Genomic DNA, 23,655 nt, shown 5'->3' on the forward strand with positions numbered 1-23,655 from the left:
GTCTTTAATATCCCACAGCCCATTACTATAGGGTGAGGTTTGAGGAACCTCCATACTGCTCTCCATTATGGATGTGTTTCATAGTGTCTTATTCATTGATGATTCCAATAGTGTCTTTTAGGACCTTAACAGATTTATAGCGATTTCTTTTGTAAGGTAGTCAAATGATTCTATTTCATGAAGCACTTGAGGTCTAATCCTCCCATTGTAGTCTCTACTGACCCTCCTTCATGGTGCCATAAAGGCTTGTTTTGCTGATACTCGATCCTTGTTGGTTTGTAGGGTTTGATATGTATATAAATATGTTTTTTGTTGTTGGTTTTCTTCATGTGATAGAGCTAAAAATTTCTACTTGTTGCCATTTATGTTAAGTGTTATTTTGGTTTTCAATCAGGAAAGGATTTTTAATTTTCTCAAATGCATTCCAGGGCCTATGGAGAAGAACCTTTAGAATTCTTCTTAAGGATCATTTCCTTCATGTTCCTCCCAACACAAAGATGTCACTTATCACTCCAGTTAAAATAAAGCATCCCTCACTCCCTGCCTTCACCCTGTTCCTTTGCTTAGTTATATCCATAGAAATTCAAATCAGACACTGGCTGCCTGAATCAGAGGCTGTTTTATTCCATCTGGGCTGCTGTAAAAAATACCACAGACCTAGTAGCATATGAACAGCAGAAATTGACTTCTTAACAGTTATAGGTGCTGAGAAGTCCAAGATCAAGGTGAATGCAGATTCCATGACTAGTGAGGAACCACCTTCTGGTCCATAGGAGGACTGTTTTCAGGGCACTGGGACCTGTCAGAAGAGGCGAGGGGCTCTCCCAGGCCTGTTTTGCAAGAGCACTCTTCTTCCATGAGAGCTCTGCCTCTGACTTAATCACATCCACCGGCCCCACCTCCTAATACCATCACAAGAGAGGTTAAGATTTCAGCATATGAATGACTCCTGAGGGCCTTGCCCTTTTTCAGTACAGGAACAGAGGAGCCCCCACTTGCCGCTTTCCCAGGAGGGCTCCATGCATGGGCAGTGCAGGTGCTAAATGAGGACCCACTGCTATTTGCGGTATTTTTTATATGTCACTGATTTTTATCTGTCTTATCTATGTTGAAAATATATTATCACATCTGTCACTTACTGTAACCTCATTGGTGTCCTTTTTCCTTTATGGCAGCTGTGCTTCGCTTTGTTTTTCCAATAAAAACTTGAATTGTTTATTTATTTAGCAAGATTGAAGTTACACAGAACAATCGTTAAACCTAGGAATAGAAGTGAAAAGTTTACACATTGGAAATGAAGGATGAATTAAACATGGAAAACCTAAAATTACTAATTGGAAAGTACATACTGTGCTTCATTGGTACAACTAAATGCTGGGTTTTGGAAAAGGAAACTATTATTTTTCTATACGGAAATAAATGAACCCTGTGAAGCGAATAAAAAAATTAGTGTATTATGAATAAAACTAGAAAACCTGTGTAAAGCAGAATTATGTAAAGATACTGAGCAATTTCATATCTAGAAATTTGACATGATAGGCTACATGAATAGTTCTCTGAACAACAGAAATTACCAAATTTCAATCTAGAGTAGACAGAAATTTCAAACAGACCACTTTCGTAAAATTATGTTAACAGTTGCTCACACATTCATTTAGGGATGGCCTGAGGAACTGATGCCTTTGAACCGTTGGAAAACTGCAATTTATTTTAAAAAGGTACTTTTACTCTTGCCTTAGCATCAATTAAAAAAAACCCCATTTTTAGAACTGTGCCTTGTTTAAGTTTAAAACGTACATGTGAAAACTCCTGATAACACAGAGCTTATTTATTTTATACATAGAAGTTTGTGTCTCTTAATCCTTTAACCCATCTTGTCTCTCTACTCCTCACCACTAGCAACTACGTGTTTGTTCCTTATATCCGTGAGTATGTTTCTGTTATATTACTTAGTGTTTCAGTTTTTATTTTTATTTATTTATTTATTTAGTCCCTGCCACATAGCTTGCAGGATTCTAGTTCCCCAAGGAGGGAGCAAACCCAGGCCCCCTGCAGTGCGTGTGTGGAGTCCTAACCACTAGATCACCAGGGATTTTACTGTTTTCTTTTCTAGAGTCCAGAAATAAATGATAACATACAGTAAGTATTTGTATTTTTCTGATTTATTTCACTAAGCATAATATTCTCCAGATCCATCCATGTTTTACAAATGGCAAATTTTCACTCTTTTCTGTAGGTGAGTGCTATTCCATTGTGTGTGAGTGTGTGTGTTTCTAATTTATTTTAATCAACTCATATGCTGCTGGGCCTTTAGATTGCTTGCATATCTTGGCTATTGTAAATAATGAGGTACAAATATTGGAGTCCATGTATATTTTTGAATTAGTGTTTTTCTTTTCTTCAGATATGTATACCTAGGAGTGAAACTGCTGGATCATGAGGTCATTTTAGTTTTTGTGTTTTGAAGACCCTCCATACTGTTTTGCATACTGGCTGTACCATTCTACCTTCCCACCAACAACGTCTAAAGATTCCTTCTTCTCCACATACTCCCCAGCATCTTATTTCTGAGCTTTTTGATGATAGCATGTGGTCAGTGATACTGCATTGCAGTTTGGATTTGCATTTCTCTAGTGATTAAAATGTTGAGCATCTTTTCATGTGCCTGTTGATCATTTGTATATCTTCTTTGAAAGAATGTCTATTTAGATTTCTGCCCTTTTAAAAACGAGATTTATTTTGTTTGCTATTAAGTTGTATGAGTTCTTTTTTAATTTAATGTTTATTTTATACTGGAGAATCGTTGATTTACAATATGGTATTAGTTTCAGGTATACAACAAAGTGATTGAGTTATATGTATTCATAGATCTATTCTTCTCAGATTCTTTTCCCTTATAAGTTATTACAGAATATTGTGGAGAGTTCCCTGTGCTATAGAGTAGGTCCTTGTTGATTATGTTACATATAGTAGCATCTGTGTATTAATCTCAACCTCCTAATTTATCCTTCCCTTCACTTGTCCCATTGGGTAATCATAAGTTTGCTTTGAAAATGTGTGTATCAGTTTCTATTTTGTGAATAAGTTCATGTGTATCACTTTTTTAGAGTCTACATATTAGCAGTGTCATAAGATATTTGTCTTTCTCTGTCGACTGACTTCACTTCTATGATCATCTGCAGGTCCATCAAATTGATGCAAATGGCATCATTTCATTCTTTTGATGGCTCAGTAGTATTCCATTGTGTATATGCACCACATCTTCTTAGAGCTCCTGTCTCAAAACTCCTTAAGTACCAAAGAACCCAGTGAAAACCATGAACCTCTCTGAGTTTTTGTTTCCTCAACTGAAACATACAGGAATTAAGCTGAGTACAGAAATCAAAAATACATATGTTTTATCATTTTCTTATCTATTGCTAATAAGATTGTTAATTTTCCTTTCTGAGATCAAAGCTGGCCTCAAAACCCTTCTCAACACAGGAGCCATTACCAACCAATCCAAACTGACACATAGGAAAAGGGAAAAAAAAAAACTGTCAGTCTTTGTCTCCTTGAACTCTAAAATTCTGTGAATTTAGGACTTTAGAGAAATATTCTTTCACTTTTCTCAATCACAGTTAGTAATAATTTACACTGCCATCTGTTTTTATTTCTTGCTGGCTAAAATAGCAAATGTGGGAAGTCAGTGCCAATACACTTTGGTTGATACTCTACGCCAAGGAGAACGGGGACATCCTGGCACCTTGATGGCTGTGGCAGTTACAAAGTGTGCCAGATGGCTTCCTCTTCCTGAGCATCACTGAGCTGAGAAGAGGTCCAGAAGGTGATGGTAGGAAAGAGTGGAAGCTTTAGTCTGTTTGTGACAGAGCCATCAGGACTTTAATTGCTAAGTTATAACCAACTTCAAATATCCTAATTTCTTCTTCCTCTGTCATTCATTTAATTACAACTTCTAGTTATACCACTCTTCAAATAATGAATTCTGTAAGTACGTTATCTGCTGTGCTGCCTATCTTACTTCCGTTTTCAAGCCTCTGACATACTAGTCTATCCACAAGACCCTATTTAGGATTTTCACACTACAGCTGACCCTTGAACAACACAGGTTTGAACTGTGCTGTGGGTCCACTTATATGAAGTGTGTGTGTGCTTAGTCACTCAGTCGTGTCTGACTCTTTGCAACCCCATAGACTATAGCCCGCCAGGCTCCCTTGTCCACGGGGATTCTCCAGGTAAGAATCCTGGAGTGGGTTGCCATGCTCTCCTCCAAGAGATCTTCCCAACCCAGGGATCAAACCCAGGTCTCCTGCATTGCAGGTGGATTCTTTATGGTCTGAGCCACCAGGAAAGCCCAAGAATACTGGAGTGCATAGCCCATCCTTTCTTCAGGGGATCTTCCCGACCTAGGAATTGAACCAGGGTCTCCTTCATTGCAGGCGGATTCTTTACCAGCTGAGCTACCAGGGAAGCCCACTTATAAGCAGATTTTACCCCATAAATATGTACTACATTACTACACGGATCTGTGATTGGCTGAATGTAAAATTATACTTGGATACTGAACTGTGTCGTGGTCAGCACACATAATCTGTGCACTGTTCAAGGAAGGGTCAATGCTACGCATAAATGTATAGATTTGAATCAATATTCTCCCATTGGTATAATCATCTCCAACTGAAGAAATCTAGTGTTTAAAATAGTTTCCTTATAATTCTACATAAAATATTTTAAAACTGGTGTCTAGATTTTCAGAAGAAAATGTGACAGTGGTTTTAAAAACGTCTTTGAATAATAACCATGGCAAAATAATAAAGCTTTGATAAACATGATATCCAAAAGGAATCCCTTGCCTACCCTGCATAAAAACATTACTGAGTCCATATTTCAAAGCAACAGAAATTTTAGATATTTTCAAACATGCTTTATCAGTTAACGTGTACTGAAGTGAAATATAAAACTGATCTCCTACTGATCTTTAGAGAGGAAATCAGTGTAGTAATCCAATTACAGAAGGTATTCCAGCAGTTTCTTACCATGGACACTAGGAAAGATATTTCTAAGGCCTTTACAATTCATTACTCTAAAAGACAGTAATCTGCACTTTACTCAAGTAAATGAGTTTTGCTTCACCTGGTTTTGAAGCAAATGGTTTCTGCCATTTTGACAATACTAGTTCCCTCCACGTGAAGGACCTCCCACCCTTCCTATGAAACTTTGTACAGAATTAAACAGTAAAGGCTTCCAGTATTTTTCTTTCACTTTGACAAATAAAACAAAATAAGTTCTAATGATAATAAAGAAATCATTTTCAAGGTATTAAATGTCTTCAGAGATGATTACATTTGATTTAATGAATACTTTTACTTGACTTTCTCAGTCTTTAAAGGTTACTATGTGTTCAGACTACAAAAACAGAAGAAAAATAGTACCTAAATAGGATTTAAAACAATGTGAGTGATCAGATGTTAAAGGGAAAATATATGAAGTAGGAAATGAGACCAGGCGCAATTTAAAATTTTAAAAAGTATGGGAATGTTGATATGATAATGACTCCAAGATCTGAAAGGAATCTAAAATACAAAAGGAAGTATTGCACTTAGATCACATGCCAATGAGGAAATGTTTTTCAGGTCAGGAAGCAAAATTCTACAATTCTAGAAAGATGATAACAGTCCAATTAATTATAGGTCACCACTTGTCTTCATTATTCCACTTAAAATATTTCCTATAACCTAAGCTTCAAAAAATTTTAGATGGCTGTTACTAAATTTTGTTCATCTAGTCTTTTGCCTAGGAAATAAGCAATAATGAATTACAGCTTAAATTCAAATACTGATAAGTATACACCCTTTGATTTGGATTTTCAGTTGAAATTTGTCATGATGTTGGTAGTAACATACAAAGAAAAAAAAACATTACAAAGACTTATATATGGAAAAGGCAAGATTACTCACCTCTGGAAAAGTTTTATACTTCAAGGGCAGCTAAAATACCTATTCTTAGAATTATTAATATCTATAATTCCCAGGTCTCAGCCTTTATGAAGCCTAACTAAAATACTTAAGTGACTTTTAAACTCTGATACTGCTAAAGAGCATGTGATTTGCTCTGAAAATTACAAGATACACACAAGCACAACATGAGTGAAGAAGGTGGACCAAGCTTACGCAACTTACTATTTACTTTACTATACTTGTACTACGACATTACACTCATACAATTATAAATTATATTATTACTCTTGAGTTAAAAATTTACCATAAAGCAACCAGAAATGGTAATGTAAAAGAGTAAAGCTTGGTTTCTTAGAAGATGATCAAGTCTTTAGAGTTATTAGCTAATTTTTAAGATTTTTAGGGAACTGGTGCTCTCCTTTATCTTTTTTTCCTTTTATAGCTTTAATGATACACATTTTACACAACACACTCTAAAACAACCAGTGGGTCAAAGGAATCACTAGGAAATTAAAATACTTTGAGATAAATGAAAAACAGAACATACCAAAATATGTGAGATGCAGCATAAGCAGAACACAGAGGGAAATTTATAGCCATAATCACCTACATTAAAAAAAAAAAAAAACGAGATTCCAATTCAACAACCTTGCCACAAAAAGGAAACTAAACTAAAGGACAGCAGAAAGAAGAAAATAAAAAAGATTACAGCAGAGGTAAGTCTTAGAACTGGAAAAAAAAAAACCCACCAGAATCAACAACATCAGAAGTTGGCTCTTTGAAAGGATCAATACAATTGACAATCTTTTACTTTGACTGACTAAGAGAAAAATAGAGAAGACGCAAACAACTGGAATCAGAAATAAAGGAGAGGACATTAGTAACAAACTCAAAAATATTAAAAGGATTATAAATGAATACCATCAACAATGGCCCACCAACAAGTTAGATAATAAGTGAACTAATTCCTAGGATCACATAAATGACGAAAACTGACACAAGAAGAAACAGAAAATCAAAACAGACCTATAACAGGCAAATAGATTGAATCAATAATTTAAAAACCTCTAGGATCAGATGACTTTGCTTGTGAATTCTAAAACACATTTAAGGAATTATTAATACTGGTCCTACTCAATTCTTTGAAAGTACAGAAAAGGAGGAACAATTCTTAACACATTCTGTGTGCAAACCCTATAAAGAATTTCTTGTTCATAAACTACAAGAGTTAATGCTGTTTGAATGTCAGTATTCCTCAAAGTGATCCACAGATTCAGTGCAATTCCTATCAAAATTCAAATGACTTTTATGGCAGAGACCAAAACTGAGCATCCCATCATGTGGAACCAAAAGGGGCCCTAAATGGCTAAATGATACTGAAAAAGAGAACAAATCTGGAAGATTCATACTTCCTAATTTGAAAACTTACTGTAAAGCTACAGTAATCAAAATAGAGTGGAACAGCCATAAAGATAAAGACCCATGGTACAGAACTGAAAGTATACAAATGAATCCAAACATCTACATCAAACTGATTTTTGACAAAGGTGCCATGACCATTCAACAAAGAAACAACTGTCTCTTCAACAAATGGTGCTGGGACACCTGGGTAACTACATGAAAAGAATACAGTTCTGAACTCCTGCCTCACTCCATATATTAACAAAAAACCAAACAAAAACATGGATCAATCACCTAAATATAAGAGCTAAAGGTAGAAAACTATTAGAAGAAAACATAGGGGTAAATCTTTCTGACTTCAGCTTTGGCAATGGATTCTTAGATGGATACCAAAAACATAAGCAACAAAAGAAAAAAATAGAGAAATCAGATTTCCCAGAAATGAAAAACATCTGTCCATTTAAGGACAACATCAACTACAGGATGGAAGAAAATACTTGCAAATCAGATATGAGGTCAGAATTTGATATCCAGAATTGTAAGAACTCTTACAATTCAAAGACAAACAATCCACTTAAAAAATGGGCAAAGGATTTACTAAAATTTACTACATGTGAGATGATAGCTCAGGGACAAGGGAAGAAAAGCTTTTATTGTACACCTCTTTTCATATTCAAAAGATGCTAAACCGTGAATATACATTATTTAATCAAACCTTACGCTCTGTTTTTAATGTTTTATTTTGTAAATTATCTAGGATATTGCTATGATCAATCATATAAATGGACATTTTAATTGCATTCACATACCAATAAAAAGGCTTACACTGATAAAAGAACACAAAAAACTTGAGAAATAAGAAAAAAAATTAATCCTTAAATCATAAGATCTTTTAAAAAATGTAAATTTATGGAACTAGGGTAAAACATGAGATACAAGTAATCCAATATCAAAGGATAAACTCAAATAAAAGTTTTGTGCTTCTAATGCCCTGGGATTAGTTTCAAAGAAAGGCAAGATAAACCTCATTATTTACCAATTTAATTTTGAGGGAATACAACTCTGGTATATTAGAAATGGTAAATTTTCTGGTAAAACAAAATACGATACAAATAATCTTTGCGACCCCACGAATCACAGCACGCCAGGCCTCCTTGTCCATCACCAACTCCTGAAGTTTACTCAAACTCATGTCCATCGAGTTGGTGATGCCATCCAGCCATCTCATCCTCTGTCGTGCCCTTCTTCTCTTGTCCCCAATCCCACCCAACATCAGGGTCTTTTCTAATGAGTCAACTCTTCGCATGAGGTGGCCAAAGTACTGGAGTTTCAGCTTCAGCATCAGTCCTTCCAATGAACACCCAGGACTGATCTCCTTTAGGATGGAGTGACTGGATCTCCTTGCAGGCCAAGGGACTTTCAAGAGTCTTCTCCAACACCACAGTCCAAAAGCATCAGATTTTCAGTGCTCAGCTTTCTTTATAGTTCAACTCTCACTCACATCCATACATGACCACTGGAAAAAACCATAGCCTTGACTAGATGGACCTTTGTTGGCAAGGTAACATCTCTGCTTTTTAATATGCTGTCTAGATTGGTCATAACTTTTCTTCCAAGGAGTAAGCATCTTTTAATTTCATGGCTGCAATCACCATCTGCAGTGATTTTGGAGCCCCCCAAAATAAAGTCTGACACTGTTTCCACTGTTTCCCCATCTATTTCTCATGAAGTGATGAGACCAGATGCCATGATCTTAGTTTTCTGAATGTTGAGCTTTAAGCTAACTTTTTCACTCTCCTCTTTCACTTTATATTTACATATATAATATATCTGATTACTGACACTGCAAATTTATAAAGACTTCAAGCAGGACAATCAGATTTTAGTGGTAGAGTTTTTTATGATTAAAAAAGGGAAAATAAAAGTTAAAAAAAAGCTTAAACTGCATCTCATAGCAATTAGATTTCTATGCTATTTTAAAGACTATCTTAAGGAAACATAGTAAAAGGGATGCAAACATTAATGTATTGCACAGATTATGTTATAAGCTGAAAAAGGAAAAAAGAAGCTCAAACACAATCCTGCCAGGCCAATCTGAAAGTGGACACTGATCCTTCAAGACAGAAAATTTTCATACTTCTTAATATCTCACAACTATTCTTAAATTTTAGGTAAAATAAAACCATAAGTAAGAAAACAGTCATGTTTACCATTTTTAAATTAAAAGTACCTATACGTATAAAAATTATTAAAGCTTTACATATACATTTTCTTGAGGATTAGTATAAATTTTTTGTGCTAAACAGATAATTAAGGATAAGCTCTTATATGGGTTTTGCCAATGCATTGTGTACCTGTCATACTGTAGGTCCCATGAATAATGATTAAAACCAGTGATAAATATTAAGAGGATAACAAAAGAAAACTTGTAGGACACGTTCGATAATATTCTGAATCAATTTAAAAAATCTGTGAAGTGCAAATTGATTTCATAAATTGAATAATTCAAAGAAATAAACCAGTTTGCAAATAAATCATTCATTATTTAAATGAGATTAGAGATAATTTTCCCTTAATCTTTTAATGGCAAAATATAACTCTAAAAAATACTTTCTATAGTATTTGTGGCTTATAACATAGGCAATGGGTACCAAAATAAATCTGCTACTCTATTTTAGACATTTAAAGCATCTGTCAATAACAGGTTAGCTACAAGAAAAATGAAAAAGATACTCTCAAAAGTTATTGTAGACAATATTATAACTATCCTATTCTTTCTAAGACAAGTCTAACTACTGCCAAACAAATACAATAAAATTAACATTAATAAGAGGTAACTACAAGTACACTTAAGAAAAGAGTTATATTATTAGTCCCTATTAATGTTGAATCCCAAGACTGTCTATTTCTGTAGGCAAGTCACACATATCATATCAAGAGACAGATCAAATAAATTAGTTAACTGGTAATGTAGAGAACAGACAGTGTTCATGGCACAGAAATGGACATATAGTAATAGTGTTGTAGAAGCTAATGACACTTTAAGCAAAATTGGAAAACATGAATACCATGCAGTTTTACTGAACTCACCTGACAGAGGTGTAAAACCATTCTCTAGGAGCAGAGATGCATGCACAAAAGTAAGAATATGATTGCAAGTAGTAGACTTTAACAAAATAAAAATATAACACTAAACTTCAAAATGACGAAAAATGGACAACGTGATGATCTAGGGGATGACAGTACTTCTCTGGGTCTCACCTCTCTCTTGGCCAAGAGCACGTTAGGGATGATGTGCAGCAGGCAGCGCCTCAGCATTAGCATGATGCTCATCTCACTGTCTGCAGTCGGAGACACCTAGAAGACCACAGGGTTAATCAAAGACGACACTGGAGGCCTCCGGTGTGTGGCAGGATTTCAAGGCTATGATTTGGACCCTGTCACTTCTGTTTCAAACACATATTCAAAAGGACAATTTATGATGAGGAGGAAAACAAAAACAACCACCACCTGAGATTCCAAACAGGACAAACATTTTTGTAGACCAGAAATGGATTTAAAACACTAGTAAGAAGCAAGGGAGCAGACAGGGAGGCTTACTAGACTTCAGTTCTGGGAACAAAGAGCAATAACACAAGACTGGGGCAGCTTCGATGGTTTTTAATCTTTGTTTTGGGGGGAAAGGTACCCACAAAGTCACCATCTTTGGCTAAGGTGAAAGAGTAGTTTGCATAATGAAAACACATGCAAGGGGAAGTCCATGGGGGTTACTCCAGTCTTACAATGAGAACTGCCAGACTGCATCCAAACCATTCTCTAGCTCTTTCAGATTCTTAACGACACTGTGGGATGGAAGCCCAGGAGAGGTGAAGTGGAATCAACCACAAGAAAGGTATTAATAGAAAGGGAGAAATATCAAGAAAGGAGAAAAAAAAAAAACACCCTTTTAAGATAAGCCTGCAACAACTGTTACAAAGGACTTGAAAAGAAATCCGAGAGCCAATAAATTGCAATCAAAGACAATCAATCCTACAGAATTAAAAATGGAGTAATCTAAAAATAACTGAAGTTATAAATAATGTATATGCCTGACTTGGTTTTCTAAATTACACCATAGAGAGGCATATAATTGTAGGTTGGTAGACATAAGAAATTAAAACTAGACTGTAAAGAGTCACTTTCATACTAAACAGAGCTTTAATTTAAAGATAAAAATAATCAACTACTTTCCTGAAAAGCTGAAAACTTTGCAACTTTTTCTTAAGAGTGTTTGTTAGTTTAAATAACACATTTGTACTTGAAACAGAGTTGTGTTACAATTATTTTGGGGGTAAAATGCTAACAAGAAAAATGGAATGTTTTAAGAAAGTTGCAAGAATCTGGTATAACTTACCTCTGATCCTAAACAACTATCTGCTGACATTCGACAGAAAGAGAGTAGTGCTTGATGGAAAGCAGAAGACAACTTCCTAGAAAAAAACACTGAATGAAAACGGGACAATACCAAAGAGTTAAAATGGCGTTTAAGGAGAAGGTAAGTTGCAGGTTATAATTCCCATCATCGCATAAATCCTACCCCACAAATGTTTGAATTTCTCAGCTACAGAAGATTTAAGGTCACTTCACTGGAGAATCATACAGGGAAAAAGGAATAGCAATAGCTGCTGATCTTAAAAGAGCTTGATATTATGTGAATGAATGTCTTAAAAATGTTATTGGATTAAACCTGAAGCTGTATGGCAGGTCAATGACTATAGAAAGTGTTTGCAAAACCTGAAATGAGGATTTTTTTTTTCCTTCCCGAATTCTCTAAGGTCCCAGAAAGGTAAAGAGTGGCTGCGAAGGCTAACCTGTTATGTTGCTGAGAAGTTCTGCAAATCTATATCATGATAATGATAACCCTTAATGTCAGAAACCCACACAATAGAATTAAAAATTAAAAATAAATGAAGGAGAGACTCATTCAACATTCACATACATTTTAAAGGATTTTTTGTAATTGAAAATATTAGCCTATTTATGTTTAATAAAGAAAGCTAAAACATTTATATTTGTAAAATAACACTGGTCTCTATGTAATAGTATTCATAGTACCTATGAGTTGTTACTTCATGTGCTTAATCTATGAAGAAAAGGGGTAACATCTAAGGTTACATAACAGAGGTTACTTAGTATACACCACAAAGCGGCCCCCAGTAGCATCTGATTTTGGAGTCAGTGTGCCAAAGCTGAAGCCCTGTTTGCTCATTACATCCCCCCTCCCCTATTCTTTCAGCGGAGAGAGCTACAAGACATCTAACTGCCCAAGCCAGAAAGTCTTAATCCTTCCCTTAGTTTTAAGCTCCTAATCCAATCAATTTTTACCTTCTAACTATCTTATAAATCTATCTACATCTTTCTAATACAGAAAATTCCACCATTTCTTTCTTGGACTCTTCCAAAAGATATCCCATGAGTCTCCGTTCTTGCTACCTTCTAATTACCACTTCTCTAGAGGACTCTTTCTAAAACTTCAGTTCAGTTCAGTTCAGTCACTCAGTCGTGTCCAACTCTTTGCGACCCCATGGACTGCAGCACACCAGGCTTCCCTGTCCATCACCAACTCCGGGAGTTTACTCAAACTCATGTCCATTGAGTCAGTAATGCCATCCAACCATCTCATCCTCTGTCGTCCCCTTCTCCTCCCGCCTTCAATCTTTCCCAGCATCAGGCTCTTCTCCAATGAGTCAGTTCTTCGCATCAGGTGGCCTACGTATTGGAGTTTCAGCTTCAACATCAGTCCTTCCAATGAACACTCAAGACTGATCAGATCTTCTTGCAGTCCAAGGGACTCTCGAGAGTCTTCTCCAATACCACAGTCCAAAAGCATCAATTCCTCGGCACTCAGCTTTCTTTATAGTCTAACTCTTACATCCATACACGACTGCTGGAAAAACTATAGCCTTGACTAGATGGACCTTTGTTGGCAAAGTAATGTCTCTGTTTTTAAATGTGCTATCTAGGTTGTTCATAACTTTCCTTCCAAGGAGTAAGCGTCTTCTAATTTCGTGGCTCCAGTCACCATCTGCAGTGATTTGGAGCCCCCCAAAATAAAGTTTGCCACTGATCCCACTGTTTCCCCATCTATTTGCCACGAAGTGATGGCACCAGATGCCATGATCTTAGTTTTTTGAATGTTGAGCTTTAAGCCAACTTTTTCACTCTCCTCTTTCACTTTCATCAAGAGGCCCTTTAGTTCTTCTTCACTTTCTGCCATAAGGGTGGTGTCATCTGCATATCTGAGGTTACTGATATTTCTCCCGGCAATCTTGATTCCAGCTTGTGCTTCTTCCAGCCCAGCATTTCTCATGATATACTCTGCATAGAAGTTAAATAAGCAGAAGTTAAATATACAGCCTTGATGTACTCCTTTTCCTATTTGGAACCAGTCTGTTGTTCCATGTCCAGTTCTAACTGTTGCTTCTTGACCTACATACAGATTTCTCAAGAGGCAGGTCAGGTGATCTGATAGTCCCATTTCTTTCAGAATTTTCCATGGTTTATTGTGATCCACAGTCGAAGGCTTTGTCATAGTCAATAAAGCAGAAATAGATGTTTTTCTGGAACTCTTGCATTTTCCTTGATCCATTGGATGTTGGCAATTTGATCTCTGGTTCTTCTGCCCTTTCTAATTCCAGCTTGAATATCTGGAAGTTATGGTCCACGTATTACTGAAGCCTGACTTGGAGAATTTTGAGCATTACTTTACTAGCATGTGAGATGAGTGCAACTGTGCGGTAGTTTGAACATTCTTTGGCATTGCCTTTCTTTGGGATTGGAATGAAAACTGATGTTTTCCAGTCCTGTCGCCCTGCTGAGTTTTCCAAATTTGCTAGCATATTGAGGGCAACACTTTCACAGCATCATCTTTTAGGATTTGAAATAGCTTACCTGGAATTCCATCACCTCCACTAGCTTTGTTCATAGTGATGCTTCCTAAGGCCCACTTGACTTCACATTCCAGGATGTCTGGCTCTAAGTGAGTGATCATACCATGGTGATTATCTGGGTGGTGAAGATGTTTTTGTACAGTTCTTCTGTGTATTCTTGCCACCTCTTCTTAATAGCTTCTGCTTCTGTTAGGTCCATACCATTCCTGTCCTTTATTGTGTCCATCTTTGCATGAAAATTTCACTTGGTATCTCTAATTTTCTTAAGAGATCTCTAGTCTTTCCCATTCTAATGTTTTCCTCTATTTCTTTGCAGTGATCACTGAGGAAGGCTTTCTTAACTCTCTTTGCTATTCTTTGGAACTCTGCATTTAAATGGGTATATCTTTCCTTTTCTCCTTTGCCTTTCACATCTCTTCTTTTCATAGCTGTTTGTAAAGCCTCCTCAGATAACCATTTTGGCTTTTTGCATATCTTTATCTTGGGGATGGTCTTGCTCCCTGTCTCCTGTACAATGTCACGAACCTCCATCCATAGTTCATCAGGTACTCTGTCTATCAGATCTAGTCCCTTAAATCTATTTGTCACTTCCACTGTACAATCGTAAGGGATTTGATTTAGGTCATACTTGAATGGTCTAGTGGTTTTCCTTACTTTCTTTTAAAACTTAGATACCATCATGTTCCAAGTCTCTAAAATGAGTCAGCACAGCTTATATGACTTAGTCTTAGCTTAATTCTCCAACTTCCCCTCCTGTTTTCTTCTCATTTGCATGCTTTGCTTCAATCTTCATAAATCTTTCTTAGTTCCCCAAGTGCAGTGTTCTTCCTGCTCCTGTTAGTCCCTCTTAGGGGGAAGACTTCCTCTTATCTCTTTGTCTGGTTCACTGCTACTTACTCCTCAGGTATAAAGTTAGAAAATACTTCTTCCCTGAAACCTTTCCTACTCTGATGACTAGCTTAGGTACCCTGACTGTGTGTTCCCCAAGCAAGCTGAACTTCTCTTATATTACCACCTTTTACAATATTATAATTGCCTGACAGTCTCTCTCATACTGTAAAGTTTGTAACCGAAGGGTACCATATGTTTGGTTACCGTTACTATACTCTTCATTTGGGCTTCTCTAGTGGCTTCATTTGGGCTTCCCTAGTGGCTCAGATGGTAAAGAATCTGCCTGCAATGCAGGAGACCCGGCCTGGATCCCTGGGTTGGGAAAATCCCCCAAAGAAGGGAATGGCTACCCACTCCATTATTCTTACCTGGAGAATTCCAAGGACCTCGAGAAGATTGGCAGGCTATAGTGCATGGGGTCCCAAAGAGTTAGACATGATTGAGCAACTAACACTTACACTCTTCTTTTAAACTTCATACTCTTCATTAACATTGCCTGACATACAGTTAAGAGCTAAAAATGTTAGTTGGATAAATTTAACAATCATCTTTCTCCTGAGAGTGACTTTGGACTATAAAGGAAATATATGGAACTACTAAACATTAAGAACTACTACAAATGCCGCTGCATTATTTTTACGACTATATCTTAACCATATTAGATTAAATGCACTTTGAGGACTGGGCCACATCTATTTCAATCACACACAACCACACACAAAGTTATGGCATATGAGTAAAAAAATTTGCTTTGGGAAAAACAAAAATCAAATACTTCTCACTAAGAGTGAGTACCTTTAAGTCTAAAACAAATTAGTCATGTTTTCCTATTACATCCCAACACTTGCTCTAATACTCCTCCATTTAATAGGAGGAGGAAGTATGACTGGCTCAGAATGCATCACAAGGTATGTGTGAGGATTAACTAAGTTAGCATATGTAAAGTATTTAGAATTGTGCCTGATATATAAAAATATCTCAATAAATATTCCTCTCTTAGAGAATATTCTTTTTTTCACATTATAATGTAAATACTTTTTGTCTCCTCTACTAGGAAACATAATCATGATGGGCAAGGGACCCTGCTTTAGTCATCTAAGTTCAATCACTGCTATTCAATAAAAATTAAACGAATTAAGGTAACATTAATGACACAATATTACTAATGGAAGCAGACACAGGAAAAAGGACTAAGATCAAGAACTAATCGCCATTTTAGTAAAGGCAACTATTGAATATCAAAACTTTCTACTGAATCTGATAACGACTGTAGAACACAGAAAAGGTAAAAAAAAAAAAAAAGAAAAAAAACACTGGGTAAAATACAGCACACAGAACATATATATTATTTATGGGTTTCAGTACTTAGCTAAAATAGGACCTAGTTCATTTATGGTCCCTTCCTCTTTAACACAATTTAACCTAATCCTTACTTGTGATTTTTTTGCAGTGATGTGGACTCTGCTATGTGTTAAGTTCATGTCAGACACATAAAAATTCATGTATCTGATCTGCAAAATAAGAACTGAAACTCTTCTAGTTTGACAATGCACTAAATAGCTGAAAGATGCATTTCAAAACACAGAACACATACTAACCTATTGGGTTTATCAAAATGGACTGTGTTTTTACTTGATGGAGAAGAAGATGGTAATCCTTCTCTTTCTCTCCTGGGGAAAGAATGTGGGAAATTCTCTTTAGGAACAGTGGAATCAACTTCATCTGATTTTGAAAGATGGACATCCTTGTTTTCTCCCTTGTCCAAACTATTTACAACTGAATTCTTTCCACTGTCTTCAGAGTCTTTGTGGGGAGACTGATCCAAAGAAGGCTGAACAAAGTCACAAACTACAGGGCTGGCAAAGTGTTCATTTTTGAGGAAGTCCATTTCACTGCAAAAGAAAGAGAAATTATTAGTGAGGAATTGTATTTTTTAAGACTTTGGCAATAGCATAAACCTCATAATGGGTTTAATGCTTTAAAAGTATAACATATTAATAGAAAGTGGTTTGGCAACTAATTAATCTTTTCTGTACCATGTATATTGATGCTTCATATACAAATATAGCCACAAAAAAAAAAAAAAGAAAGAAATATAGCCACAAACTCTTACAAAACATAAAAATGGTTTTATAAACTATTCATTGGATTATCACTTAGCCTTGTTCATGTGCGAAATGTGGAAAACTCCATCTAACCCACATCATGAGTATAAGAATTAAATGAAATAATGAATGGAAAATATGCATAACACTAGCACGAAGAAGTTACTTTATTACTACTGATACAACCTGAAGAAGGTAAAAAATATCTAACTCCTTGGTTCTAAGACATATATGATTTAATGATTATTATAGTGATTAACAACTTTTGGGGGGAAAAGAACACATTAAGTATATAAGCAATTGTAAGATTTAGAAGTATTAGGATATGAAAAATTATAGCTTACCACTGAAATATTATCTTATATGTTTATACAATCTGTCAATTTCTTTAATAATTTTAAGAGGTTTTATAGAAATGATGATTAAGTACTAACCTTTCAAGTCTTCTGATTTGTTCCATCCAAGACCATTTCTCACTGTTTAATAAACTAATTTTATCTTCTAATTTCTGCACTAGCAAGGAGTTCTAAAATCAAAATGGGAGAAAAACAGAAACTCAAGATCTCATAGTCTGCTTTGACATGGCTTAAACACTTTTTGTGGACTTGATTATTAATACCTCTCACCTCTACAGTCTAAGGAGTTTCAAGGGTTGAAGGAAGGTTGCCTAAAACTGGTGTCAGAGCCTCTAATTCGCCTTCTTCTACATCACTGGCCATGTCCACAAGGTCTTTCCAGTTGCTTGATGATTTCCAAAATCTTGGTAGGGCTGTAGTGAGTCTGGAGGTTTTGGAATGTTTAATCCTACATCATCCCATAGTTCAAAATCCTAAAAGATAAAAAACAGTAGCATTAAAAAAAATCTATGCAGCAATTTTATCTTGCATTTTTGAGACGTATCTTATCCTTATTGCTAATATCTTGAAAACTCAACATAAATGTGTGATAATGTCAAAGTGTATGTGCCTGGTGAATAAACATCCTGGGAGTCAGGAAGTGTCTAGGATTAGAGTGTGAGATGCATCCCCACCTCATACTTGCAAAATAAGGGAAACAGGGTCCTCAGTGGAGAGACAAGTTTTTGTTACAGCAAACAGGATATTCTGGACTTCCCTAGTGGCACAGTGGATGAGAGCCTGCCTGCCAATGCAGGGGACCTGGGTTGCGTCCCTGGTCCGGGAAGATTCCACCTGCCTTGGAACTACTGAGTGCAGGCTCTAGAACTTGAGGGCTACAGCGACTGAGTCTGCAACCTGCGACTACTGAGACTCATGCACCTAGAGCCTGAGTTCTGCTACAAGAGAAACCAAGGAATGAGAAGCACATGTACCCCAGAGTGAAGAGTAACCCCAGCTCGCCACAATTAGAGAAAGCCCATGTGCAACAAAGACCCATCACAACCAAAGAATTAAAAAAATAATAAATTTCTAAAATTAAAAAAAAAAGTATATTCAGAGAGAAGTTGAAAATAAAGAATGTTTATTTACAATAAGAAAATTTCACATAGCACCACAGAAAGGAAAGATAGGAAGTAAAGGAAAGAATGGGAAAGAGGGAACCAAAAAACAGTAAGACAAGGATTATATGCAGATAAAAATATAAGAAAACTATCAAAAAGTGTGTATTGAGTGTTACTATTCATGCAGATACAGAGATGAACAAGAGATTCATTTAGCCTCAAGAAGATTATAGGCTAGTCAAGGGAGATAAGAGATAATCTTAGGTAACAATAGAGCCATGAAGATAAAATCAGGTCACAAATATAAGTGATCGAAAAATAAAATCAGGTAAAGTCTTACATTTTAGGCAGAGGCTAAACATGAAAGGAGTGAGGGCTCTAGGATAGAAATGCTTTAAGGTCAATTGAAATGACCATTAAACATCACTTAGTGGTTAAAGAATAAGTAATGACGAGCACTTGCACTGCCGTTTATAAAATAGTTTTATTGCGGTATATAATTAATAAATAACAAACCGCATAGTTTAAATCCAACTCTTTGTGACCCCCTGGGCTGTAGTCTACCAGGCTCCTCCGTCCATGGGATTCTCCAGACAAGAACACTGGAGTTGGTCGTCATTTCCTTCTCCAGGGGATCTTCCCAACCCAGGGATTGAACCTGGGTCTCCCACCTTGTAGGCAGACACTTTTACAGTCTGAGCCACCAGGGAAGTCTTAAATCCACAAGCTAATCTAAAATGTACAATCTGCCAAGTTTTGACATCTGAGTACACACCTGAAGAGATCAGTGCAATCAAGAAGATGAACTTGGGGGTTTCCCTGGTGGCTCAGTGGTAAAGACTCCACCTACCAGTGCAGGAGACACAGGTTCGATCCCTGATCTGGGAAGATCCCACATGTCCTGGAGCAACTAAACCTGTGTGCCACAGCTACTGAGCCTGTTTGATCTAAGGCCTGGGAGTTGCAACATTGAGCCCATGCTCTGCAACTACTGAAGCCCACACCCCTAGAGACCGTGTTTTGCAACTACAGAGTAGCCCCCACTCGCTGCAACGAGCAAAAAGTCAGCACAGCAATGAAGACCCAGCACAGCCAAAATAAAAAAATAAAGCAGCGGAAAAAAAAAAAAAAAAAGATTAAACACCAAAGCTATGAAAAAAGAAAAAAAAGATGAACTGTTCACTCCCCAAAGTTTTACTGGCTGCTTGTAATACTTCCCCCTTTTTCCTCACAGATGCCCTGCTCCTCGGCAAATACTGTTCTGTTTTCTGTCACTGTTACAAGTTTACATTTCTTAGAATTTTATGTAAGTGGAAGCATACAGCAAGTACTCCATTTGCCTGGTTTCTTTCACCCAGATTATTGATTTTCAGACTAATCTATGTTGTTGTATCTCTCAGAGGTTCACTTTTCTTTATTGCTGAGTTAGCATTTCACTGTAACGATACATCAGAATTTTTTATTCAACTGCCTGCTTTTGGATACTTGGGTTGTCTCTCTAATGTCAGCTATTATAAATAAAGTTGGTGTGAACATTGTGTAGGAGTCTTGGTATGAACATCTCCCTTCACTTCTCTTGCACTGTAATATCTACGAATGGAATGAGCAAGTCATATAGGTGGTGAAGGTTTTACTTTTTTTTAAATAGACTGCCAAAAAATGTTCCAAAGTGACTGCACCACTTTGGACTCCCAAGAGCAATGATGATATTTCTACTTACTCTACATCTTTGTCAAGACTTGGTACAGTCTCAGTTGAACCTTCTAGTAAGTGTGCTATGGTATTTCATTGTGACTTAATATTATCTCCCTAATGACTAAAGATGTAGAACATTTTTTTTCATGTGCTTATTTGATATCCATATATGTTCTTTTTTGAAGCATCTGTATAAATTTTTTGTCATTGATTCATGTCAATGTATGACAAAAACCACTACAATGTTGTAAAGTAATTAGCCTTCAACTAATGAAAATAATTGAAAAAAATTTTTTAAAAAGCAAAAAGAAAAAAAATTGGGTCTTCTTTTAAAAATTATTCACTTTAGAGAGTTCTTTAAATATTCTGGATAGAAATTCTTTATCAGATATGTTACTTGAAATACTTTACTTAATCTACAGCTCATCTTTTCATTTGTTTAGAGTCGCTTTCAAAGAGAAGTTATTGACTTTGATGAGAACACATATTTGATGAAGAATACCATACTTTTGGTGTCATACACGAGAAATCTTGGCCTACCTTCCAGGGTTGCAATGAATTTTTCCATGTTTTCTTCTAGGAGCCTTATGGCTTTAGAATTTACATTTAAATCCATGATCCGTTTGAATTACTTTTTGTATATGGTATGAGGTATGGTTTGAAGTTCGATTTTGGAGGTATATAGATATCAAAATGTTACAGTACCAATTGTAAAAAAGACTACTTTCTGAATGGAATTTACTTTGTGCTTTGTTAGACATCAAAAGATCATCTATGTGTAAATTAATCTCTTGACTCTCCACTAAGTTTCAATGACCTTTCTACGTTTAGGTCAATAAGATACTGCCTGAACTATAATCTTAAAGTCAGCTAGTTGAAGTCCCCTAATTTTGTGCTTCTTTATTCAAGTTGTTTTGGCTATACTGTTATTTCCATTTCCATAGAAATTTTAGAAAAAGCTAACCTCTACAAAAAAAGCTGGCGAGACTCTGATTAGGATTGTGTTAAAAGTACAAATCAATTTTACAGAATTTGACACTTTTTGACAATACTGAATCTCATCTATGAGCACAATATATCTCTTCCTTATGTCTTCTTTATTTTCTTTCAGCATGTATAATAGTTTTCAGTGTATAATCCTTCATCATACTTATCCCTAAGTATTTCCTATATTTTTTGATTCTTTTGTAAATGGTATCTTCAAAAGTCGAATGTCTATTTGTTGCTAGCATACAGAAATACAATTCATTTTTGTTTACTGATCTTGTATCTTACAACTTGTCTGTCATCACTTATTATACTGTCTTTTTTAATGCAGTCTATAGGGTTTTCTATATATATAATCACGTTATCAGTGAAAGTTTTCTTTCTTCTTTTCCAAAATATAGGCCTTTTATTTATTTGTCTTGCCTTATACTGGCTAGATTCCTCAGTACGATGTTCAACAGAAGTAGTGAGAGCAGATATTCCTGTTTTATTCCTTATCTTCCATCATTAAGCATGATGTTAGTGATAGTTTTTCTGTAAATGTCTTTTATGAATTTGAGGAAATTCCTCACAATTCCTAATTTCTTTAAAGCTTTCGCGGGAAAGACACGTTTGAGTGTGCCAAATGTTTTCTTTTGAGATGATCATATGATTTCTTTTCTCTTTTGAAAAGTTTCTTAAAATGGTGAATTACAATGGTTGATTTTTGGACTCATCAATCTTATGTTCCTCGGATAAACCATTTGGTCATTGTGTATAGCATTTTTACACATTGTTGGATTTGATATAGTAAAATGTTATATAGATTTTCTACATCCATGCTCATGAGGAAAAGGAGCCTGTAATTTTCTTTGTTAGCCAGATCTGTATCTGGTTTTGATATCAGAATTGTGCTGGTCTCATAGAATGAGTTTTCAACAATTCCCTTCTCTGCAATTTCTAGAAGAGTTTGTGGAGAAGTGATATTACTTCTTCTTTAAATATCTGGTAGGTAGCTACAGTGATATAACCTTGTTCATTTACTTTACTTCTTCCCTAAAAGTCTAGTAGATTTCTACAGTGGTATAAATTTGCTCATTCCAGATTCTGATAATTTGCTTCTTTTCTCTTTTTCTTAATAAGTCAGGCTAGAGGTTTACCAATTTCATTACCTCAAATACCCAGTTTTTTGTGTTATTAATTTTTCTCTGTTGTTCTCTGTTGCCTATATCACTGATACATTCTCATTTTTAATACTTCCTTCCTTTCAATTTCTTTGGACTTCAGTTAGTTTTCTTTTTCTACTTTCTTAAAATAGAAACCAATCTTCATCAATTTGAAATCTTCTTTCTTTTCTATTCAGTATTTTGGTGTTATGGGATTTTACTGTATGTATAACTTTTAAAACAAAGAAGTTAGATAAAAGAGGAAATAAGTACATTATAAATTAGAAAGGAAACAAATTATTCTTTAAAAAAAAAAAGGAAACTGTAACTGATCATCATTTTCATCTAACGTTATTGATGTCAGCTTGTAGTTATTCTTCAAAAAAAAAATTCACTGACTAAGAAGTTTAGAGCTCTCTTTTCGAGAGGTGTGACTGGCTCCTAGAGACGGATAAAAGATGGATGCAGCACCGTAAGTCTTCCTCTTTCAATACCTGTGCTACCATTTCATGTGGAACACACTTTCAGATCTGACATTCACCCACCTGAATTTCAGGACTTGATTTGTAATTTTTTTTCCTGTAAAGGAACTTCATGTTCTGGTGGAAGAAAAGACAAATAATATTTTACTTTTTTACATCTGAAAATATCTCAGCTACTTCTACATTGTCAAAGTAGAAAAAGTCTCAAAAAAGTTGTATGGACACCACCTGTAGCCTTTGTCAGGTCGGCTCGGAGGGCCTGAATGGTCTCCTTGGCTTTCCATAGTTCAGACTCCAGGACTGGACAGGGATTTGGAATAAACACACACAGGCATCCAACCAAGAAAAGGGAAAGAAAAATAAAAAATAAAAAGCAAGGATGAGTATGAAAAAAAATACAATTTGTATTAAAAACAGAAAGCATGCAATCTTTATGAAACTTGTGAATGCACGCAGCAGAGTTGTTTGCAAGCAAACTGGTGAATGTTTTCCATAGTTTTAGAATACAGGGGACTACTGATCAAATGTTCTAGCTGTCTGACAAGGAATAGCTCTATTTAAAAATAAAATCTATGGCATATTCTCATTTAGGCAAAAAAAAAAA

The 23,655-nt window shown here is 35.8% G+C and overlaps 1 protein-coding gene across 8 annotated transcripts in view; it reads right to left on the reverse strand.

The window, feature by feature from the left end:
* The window catches only part of LOC136168929 (RAB11-binding protein RELCH-like), a 170,979-nt gene that overhangs the window by 80,803 nt on the left and 66,521 nt on the right, over positions 1–23,655 (reverse strand). For 3 of the 8 annotated variants that reach the window (XM_065936668.1, XM_065936667.1, XM_065936669.1), the window contains exons 3-9: positions 23,280–23,351; positions 23,115–23,168; positions 17,910–18,112; positions 17,718–17,809; positions 16,777–17,070; positions 11,752–11,827; positions 8,285–10,715 (exon numbers count right to left, since the gene is read on the reverse strand). In XM_065936668.1, the coding sequence (XP_065792740.1) occupies positions 10,527–10,715; positions 11,752–11,827; positions 16,777–17,070; positions 17,718–17,743 (585 nt within the window). In that variant the 5' untranslated portion in view covers positions 17,744–17,809; positions 17,910–18,112; positions 23,115–23,168; positions 23,280–23,351 and the 3' untranslated portion in view covers positions 8,285–10,526. Of the gene's footprint in view, positions 1–8,284; positions 10,716–11,751; positions 11,828–16,776; positions 17,071–17,717; positions 17,810–17,909; positions 18,113–23,114; positions 23,169–23,279; positions 23,352–23,655 lie in introns of those variants that run through there. The other 5 variants (XM_065936671.1, XM_065936670.1, XM_065936674.1 and 2 more) reach the window with 4 other exon arrangements.

Source organism: Muntiacus reevesi, chromosome 5 (genome assembly GCF_963930625.1).
Source record: "Muntiacus reevesi chromosome 5, mMunRee1.1, whole genome shotgun sequence".
Classification (NCBI taxonomy): domain Eukaryota; kingdom Metazoa; phylum Chordata; class Mammalia; order Artiodactyla; family Cervidae; genus Muntiacus; species Muntiacus reevesi.